The sequence below is a fragment of the Nicotiana sylvestris genome, chromosome 11, assembly GCF_000393655.2.
Source record: "Nicotiana sylvestris chromosome 11, ASM39365v2, whole genome shotgun sequence".
NCBI classification, from domain to species: domain Eukaryota; kingdom Viridiplantae; phylum Streptophyta; class Magnoliopsida; order Solanales; family Solanaceae; genus Nicotiana; species Nicotiana sylvestris.
Genome location: NC_091067.1, coordinates 11,895,704 through 11,903,596, shown reverse-complemented (window position 1 = coordinate 11,903,596; position 7,893 = coordinate 11,895,704). Strand labels below are relative to the sequence as shown.

Here is a 7,893-nt window from a genome sequence, read left to right as displayed (position 1 = left end):
TTTTCTTTTCACATTTTCATTTTACGTGTATAAAAGAATATATTTTTATATAAAATTATATAACTATCATAAATATCCAATTTCACTTAAAACATAGGAAAAAATACAAGCACAGAAAAGCACAATGTCGTTGTTGCAGAGATACTTCAGTAGTCAATGTCACAATTTGAAGTTTAGTTTCATAAGTTCAATTACAATGGTTTCCTCGACATTTATAACCTATAATTTAGCCTCTTCTCCTCCCTTATTAAAATCTGAAAAAAAAAAGAACATCGGATATAGTGACGTGGATAGAATCCTTTCACTCTTAATTAGAAATTTTGAATTTGAGTTCCGGAAATTAAACAAAATCTGGTAGAAGCGATTTTTCTTTTAATAAGCCTTACACATTGCAAATACTAATTAATTGAAACTTTAAAACGAGTTGCTGCACCGAATGAAAAACTATAAAAAATAATTAAAAAAATTACATCATTTGTAACCCATTGGAGGAGCAAGATTTAAAACAAAAGAGAACAAATTAAAGGAACTAGGTTTTATCTAGGTATGACCTAGTAATCATTGCATATATTCCTTAATAGTACTACTAATTATGTTCTTGAATAACAATTATTACTAAGTTGCTAAGTCCGATCAGCTAATAATGCATAACAATCATGACAACAGTGTCAACACTATAATATATAGTGTTTTTATATATAAAAGCTTTACTGTACTCTTTTTCTTTATATAAATACTTGAGTTAGTTTTTGCACATCTTTATCGACTCATTCGTCTCTAATTATACCTCTCATATATATTGATATTGAATAACTAACTATTAATGTTGATAGATGAGAAAAAATCACTTAGGCACGTTATTTTTTCTACTGGAATGTAGAATTGGTTTCACCAAATTCATTACACATTTAGCCATATCCTTGAGCTTTGTATAGTATTCTTTTAAGAGTCAACGATAACAATAGCTATGCTTTAGTTCGAAGCAAATTGAAATCACCAATATAAATTCTCACTAACTATGTCGCTTTATTTTAAGCTCATCTTATACCTCCTAAGAGTCAACTGCTAATAATTATTTATAGCAAATATATAATAATAATTTGGGAAAAAAATCTTTTACAACTGATAAACTACCCAGTAATCCAGAATTTCACAACCCGCTAATGTATACTCCCTTCTATTACTATTTTTTTCTACACGACCCTTGAAATTTTTAATAAGAAGGAACTTTAGACTATTTTACCTTTATTTATTTTAATATATATTCTATCTTTATTGAATATTTATTCTATTTATGTAGTCTTCATCTTCAAGAACAATTACTATTAAGGGTAAAATAAACAAAAAATAATTAATTTTATCTTGAACTACTAAAATTATAAATAATTTGAGATAATTATTTTTTGAAACCACGACAAATAATATGAGACGGGGAGCATAACATAAATTAATACCCTTATGTGCATTGAACGTTGTCATTCCAAAATTACCCTTTCTCCCATTGACCTTTGTGATTTATCTAGTTTTTGGACTACTCACAACTTGTAAGTAATGAAGTACATAAAATGTTTTAATATTGAAAAACCAAGAAACATTTTGTTTGAGTGTCACATCATTAATTACCTCAAAAATAGTGTTTTACTATTTTCTCAGTTATTGACCAAAATAATTGCACCCGCAAAATTCCAAGAAAAGTTGGATTAATAACCGTTTGTGCATGGATTTGGATGAATTAATATAAAGGTAGATAAAAAGAAAGATGCCCACATACAGGAAAAGTACTTCAATTTATTCTCTAATGGCAAACAACATATCTTATAAACTAAATAATTCCCTCAAATGGTCCCCGTGTTTGTTCTTAAAAAGCAAACTTAATTATATTCTCATTTCAACTAATCACCTTAGCTTTAATTAAAATTTAAGGGCCCGTTTGGCCATAAAAATAATCATTTAAAAAAAATTTACTTTTTCCAGAATCAGTATTTGATCATACAAATTTCAAATTTCACCTGAAATTGAATTTTGAACTTTTTTCCAAAATTTAAGGTTCAGTTTGTCCATAAAAAGTCTCTTTTTTCAAAAATGTATTTGTCCATGAAATTTTACAAGTTTTTGAAAATTTTCGAAAATGAGTTTTTCAAAAAATAAAAAATTATTTTGACAATTTTTTCAAAATTTTCAGAAAAAATATTTTTTCTCATTCATAAAACTGTAATATTTTTCAAGTAAAATGCATGTCCAAATATAATATCAAAAAACAAATACCATTTTTCAGGACTACTTTTTTTCAAAAAAAAAAATACAATTTTTATATCCAAACGCCTACCAAAAAACTCAAAAAATTAGTTTTCAAAATAGTCACAACAAATCAAAAACAACTCTAAATTGTATTCATGTCCAAATACAACTCTAATTTTCTAAATTATTTTCACTTGGAAAAAAAAAGTTTATTTTTTTCCCGAAATTTCACCACTCTTATATCCAAACGCCCACTAATTTCTTCTTCTTTTTTACCAGTCTTTCTCTAGTCCCAATGCAAAAATAAAATAAAATTGTGTAATACTAGTAGTAGTATAACATAAGTTGTGACACAGTTTTGGTTATTTTTTGTAGTGTTGGTTTTTTCTTCTTCTTTCCCTTATTCTGCACTTCTAGTCTTCTACTACTACTGATGCAAGTCCCAATGGGGATACTTTTTCAGCTTTTGTACATCACTACTATTACTTTCTTGATTTTCCTTTCTTTAATCTTTGTTCCAGTTTCAGCTGTTGATCCTTTTACAGAATCACTCTTGAGCTTAAAATCTGAAATTCTTGATCATTCAAACAGTCTAAGTGACTGGATTTTGTCTTCTGATTCTGTAGTGAATAGCCCTACTGAGAAAATATTTGCATGTTCTTGGACTGGTGTAAAATGCAATGAAAATTCTTCTTTGATCATTGGTTTGGATCTTTCAGTGAAAAATCTTGGTGGGGTTTTTTCAGAAGGTCAATTCAGTCCTTTTAGTGATCTTCTTGATCTGAATTTGAGTCACAACTCATTTTCTGAGAAACTTCCTGCTGGTATTTTCAACCTTACAAAACTGAAAAGTTTGGATATAAGTAGAAACAATTTTTCTGGTCATTTTCCTAGTGGAATTTCAAATCTTGTAAATCTTGTAATTCTTGATGTTTTTAGTAATAGTTTCTCAGGTCCTTTACCTAAAGATGTTTCACAAATTGAGTCACTCAAAGTACTGAATTTTGCTGGTAGTTATTTCAGCGGTTCAATCCCTTCTGAATTTGGTTCATTCAAGAATCTTGATTTTATTCACTTAGCTGGAAATTCACTAAGTGGTAAAATACCATCAGAATTAGGAATGTTGAAAACAGTTACTCATATGGAAATTGGTTATAATTCATATGAAGGAAGTATTCCTTCGGAATTAGGAAATATGAGTAAGCTTCAGTATCTTGATATTGCTGGTGCAAATTTATCTGGTTCAATACCAAAAGAGCTAAGTAATTTGACCCATCTTGAATCACTTTTCTTGTTCAGAAACCAACTTAATGGAAAAATTCCATTTGAGTTTGGAAAAATCAGTTCTTTATCAAGTTTGGATCTTTCTGATAATTTGCTTTCAGGTTCTATTCCTGAGAGTTTTTCTGAGTTGAAAAATCTAAAACTTCTTAGTGTTATGTATAATGACTTGAGTGGAACTATTCCTAAAGGTATTGCTAAGCTTCCATTGCTTGATACTCTTCTTATTTGGGACAATTTCTTTTCAGGGTCACTACCAAAAGACTTAGGAAAGTATTCAAAGTTGAAATATTTAGATGTTTCAACAAACTATTTTGTTGGTAACATTCCACCAGATATATGTTCAAATGGGGTTTTACTAAAATTGATCCTTTTTTCTAACAATTTCAGTGGTGGAGTTTCTCCATCATTGTCCAATTGTTCCTCTCTTGTTCGAATCCGAATCGAAGATAATTCATTCTCAAGTGATATTTCCTTGAACTTTGGCAATTTTCCTGATTTGTCATATGTTGATATGTCTAGAAATAGGTTTAGTGGAGGGATTCCTGCTAATATTGCCTTAGCTTCAAATCTTCAATACTTCAATGTGTCTAATAATCCAAATCTTGGAGGTATAATCCCAGAAAAGGCATTGTCTTTGTCACTACAGAATTTCTCAGCTACTAATTGTAGTATTTCAGGAGATTTTCCTCCTTTTGGACCATGCAAATCTTTACTCGTTCTCGAGTTGAGTATGAACAATGTTTCTGGCATTATCCCACAAAGTATAGGCAATTGCCAAAGTCTTGTGAGTATAGATTTGGCCAACAATAACTTATCTGGTCATATACCTGTTGAATTTGCTAGTCTTCCTAGTATTAGTGTTGTAGACTTGTCACACAATGGTTTTAATGGTCCAATTCCTGCTAAGTTTGGAAGCTCTTCTAGCTTAAAACTTCTTAATGTGTCGTTCAATAATCTATCGGGTTCGATCCCACTTGAGAAGAGTTTTAAGGTGATGGATGGTAGTGCCTTTTGGGGTAATCCTAATCTGTGTGGGGAACCGTTGAGGCCTTGTCGCCACGGACCAAATGGACTAGAGTTAGGAAGTAGAAGGACGCAGAAGTTGGCTTGGGTTCTTATAACTTGTGGAGTTGTGGTAGTAGCTATTACAGCTGCAGTTTTCGGAGTGCTTCACTTCAGAAGAGGAGGTAAAGGGAAGTGGAAAATGGTTTCTTTTAGTGGACTTCCTCGGTTTACAGCGAATGATGTTTTGAGGAGCTTCAATTCTGTTGAAGAAGCCAAAGATTTGGTGCCACCTTTAGTTGCTGCTGATTGCAAAGCTGTTCTGCCGACAGGAATTACCGTTTTGGTGAAGAAGATCGAATGGAGACCAGAAGGAATGAATTCCATGTTGGACTTGATATCGAGGATGGGCAGCGCAAGGCAAAAGAATTTGACAAGATTGCTAGGATGTTGCTACAACAAGCAAATGGCTTACTTGTTGTATGATTACTTGCCTAATGGGAATTTGGCCGAAAGGATCCGAACGAAGAGAGATTGGGCGACCAAGTATAAAATCATTGTGGGAATTGCCAGGGGATTGTGTTTCCTGCATCACAATTGCTACCCCGCGATTCCTCACGGAGATTTAAAGGCAAATAACATTGTCTTTGATGAAAACATGGAACCTCATTTGACCGAGTTCGGTGTTAAATTCTTGAATCAGTTAAATAATGGTCCAGTGCAAGCAAGAGTTGGAAATGAAACAGGTATGCACTTATACTTTCTAGTAGAAGATGCTGTCTGCAGTAATTTTTTTTGTTAAATAGTTACCATAAGCTTTTTTTTTTTTGTTTGTAAAAAAGCGAGGGGGCCTTGGCGTAACTGATAAAATTGTTGCCATGTGACCAGCACGTCACGGGTTCGAGCCGTGGAAACAGCCTCTGGCAGAAATGTAGGGTACGACTATAGGGCTATTATAGCCATGTACAATAGACCCTTGTGGTACGGACTTTTCCCGAACCCGCGATTAGCGGGAGCTTAGCGCCCCGGATTGTCCTTTAGTTACCATAGAAAGTGTTTAATGATCTTAATTTGAATGATGACATAAGTTACTAGCCTGTATTCTTGTTGTAAATCCTGTTTAATTGTATCGAACAGGTGAAATTGACCGAGCTATAAAGGAAGAACTTTACACGGACATATACAACTTTGGTGAGGTCATTCTTGAAATCTTAACAAACGGAAAGCTGTCAAATGCAGCGACGAACATACAGAATACCTCCAAAGAGGTTCTTTTGAGAGAGGTTTTGTATGAGAATGATGTTGCTCCATCGAACTCGGTCCAAGAGGAAATAAAATTGGTTCTTGAAGTCGCTTCGCTTTGCACCAGAAGTAGATCCTCAGATAGGCCATCAATGGAAGAAGCACTAAAACTTCTCTCTGGATTGAAGAAACAAGGGTAATAATGTTCTTGAACTAGAAGAGCAAGGCCAATATTTTGACATGATTAGATAATTCTGAAGCATAAGTATATTGTAAAGTATCTTTTTTATTTTCAGTTGATTTCAAGAGAATGTTTTTTATGTAAAGTAGAGGAATGTAAGTATGTTCTGTCCTCAGCAATATAAGGTCTGCTATTTTATCTTTTTTTGGATGTGCTTTATTCTTGAGAATGAAATACTATAATAGAGTAACTATTCCCATATTCATATGGTACTGATGCTAAAGTGGTACTTTATGCTACTGAGTAACTGAAAGTTATCCTTCAGAATATTGTCATAATCAGTTATAAATAACTCAAACCTTAGATTCCAACAACAATCACTTTATATAGAGTATAAAAAGGTTTGTGCCTTAGCTAGGCTTGTTAGCATCATTTCTTGAAACACTCTCTATTTGTAAGTATATGGCATCTTCTCTTGACCTATGTTGCTCGAATCATTCAAAAACGTCTCGGGTGCATGTCGAATACTTTAAAAGATTTGTATTTTTAGGGGATCTGAGATTGGCACATCGATATTTTTGAAGGATCGGAGCTAGGGCTGTGCATTTGGATCGGATATCCGAAATTCGAACCGATCCGCTCAATTTCGGATTTCTGATTTCTGGATCGGATTCGGATTTGATTTATTAAAATTTCGGATTTTCGGATTGGATTCGGATTTGTATAGTTTGAACCCGATCCGAAATCCGAATTTATTAGGGGAAGTATAAATACTAATTTTATTTTTAGGGTTAGGTCTTAATTCTTATTTCATTCTCATTCTTTTCTCATAGCCCGACTTAGACTCAAACTCTCACTGGTTGTCGCTTCCTCTGTCTCTTGACCGATCTGCTCCTGCTCGTCGCTTTTCAAACCCGTCCTACATGAAAAGGTCATCAAGATAATGCTGCTTCTAAACAACTCAATATACAAATAGAGGGGAACACTATGAACAAGTTGTACGTTCCAGCTTTTCCAATTCTTGTTGAATTATTAACTATGTGTATGTGGATTAGGACTGATGTTCACAAGAATTAGAACTATGTTGAACTGTTGTTTATGTTAATTTTGTTCTGTTATGAACTGTTGAATCCGATCCGAAAATCCGATCACCAAACCGATCCGAAATTATGCAATCCGATCGAATCCGATATAATTCGGATCGGATTCGGATTGCATTTTGTGGAATCCGAAATCCAAAATTTCAATCCAAAATGTGCTAAATCCGATCCGATCCATGCACAGCCCTAATCGGAGCAACATAGCTCTTGGACTATGTAAGGGTGGATGTACAATGGCAACAAGTGTAGCTGCACCCTATTTTCTCTCGACATATGTTGCTCGAATCCTTCCAAAATGACATATGTTGCTTGAATACTTCAAAAATGTCTTAGGTGCGTGTCAGATCATCTAACAGTTTGCAGTTTTAGAGGATTTGACATTGGTGCAACAACATTTTTGGAGAAAGTGAAAGCCAAGCTTGCAGATTTGGACCCCGATTCACAAGCATCTTCAGAAAATATGACGGGTATCGCTTCTATTTACTTTTGTCTCTGTTTACTTCATCACTTTCAGCACAAATCTAACCAGCTTTGCATCTTCATTCTTCTCATACAACAAGCCAAAATCAATGGTTCCTTTCACATACCGCAGGTCCCTTTTGCTGTACCCAATGTTGTTGAGAAGGCTTGTGCATGAACCTGGAAGTGTAACATTTTGCAAACACTAAATCTGGCCTTTTATTAGTGAGAAACATCAATCCTCCAACCAAAGCTCTTCTAAATTGCCTCTCGTCCACCTTCCAAGATCCATCTTCTAGTTTCAGTGTCACTACCCATTTTCTGAACAAGTCGGGACCGACACTCGATCACTAAACATGACCGAGCAGACCATCTCTACTTATCAAA

The 7,893-nt window shown here is 33.8% G+C and overlaps 1 protein-coding gene across 1 annotated transcript; it reads left to right on the top strand.

Annotated features, from left to right (window-relative positions):
* The first annotated feature begins 2,583 nt into the window (after positions 1–2,583).
* LOC104226970 (leucine-rich repeat receptor-like protein kinase TDR) lies at positions 2,584–6,150 on the top strand. The gene is made up of 2 exons (XM_009779089.2): positions 2,584–5,270; positions 5,662–6,150. Exons 1-2 carry the CDS (start codon positions 2,672–2,674, stop codon positions 5,964–5,966), a joined length of 2,904 nt encoding a protein of 967 aa, XP_009777391.1. The 5' UTR covers positions 2,584–2,671; the 3' UTR covers positions 5,967–6,150.
* The last annotated feature ends 1,743 nt before the right edge of the window (positions 6,151–7,893 follow it).

Coding starts and splice junctions, on each gene's coding strand:
- LOC104226970 (XM_009779089.2), top strand. CDS start 2,672: ATGCAAGTCCCAATGGGGATACTTTTTCAGCTTTTGTACATCACTACT. Junction 5,271..5,661: donor AAGAGTTGGAAATGAAACAG/GTATGCACTTAT, acceptor TGTATCGAACAG/GTGAAATTGACCGAGCTATA.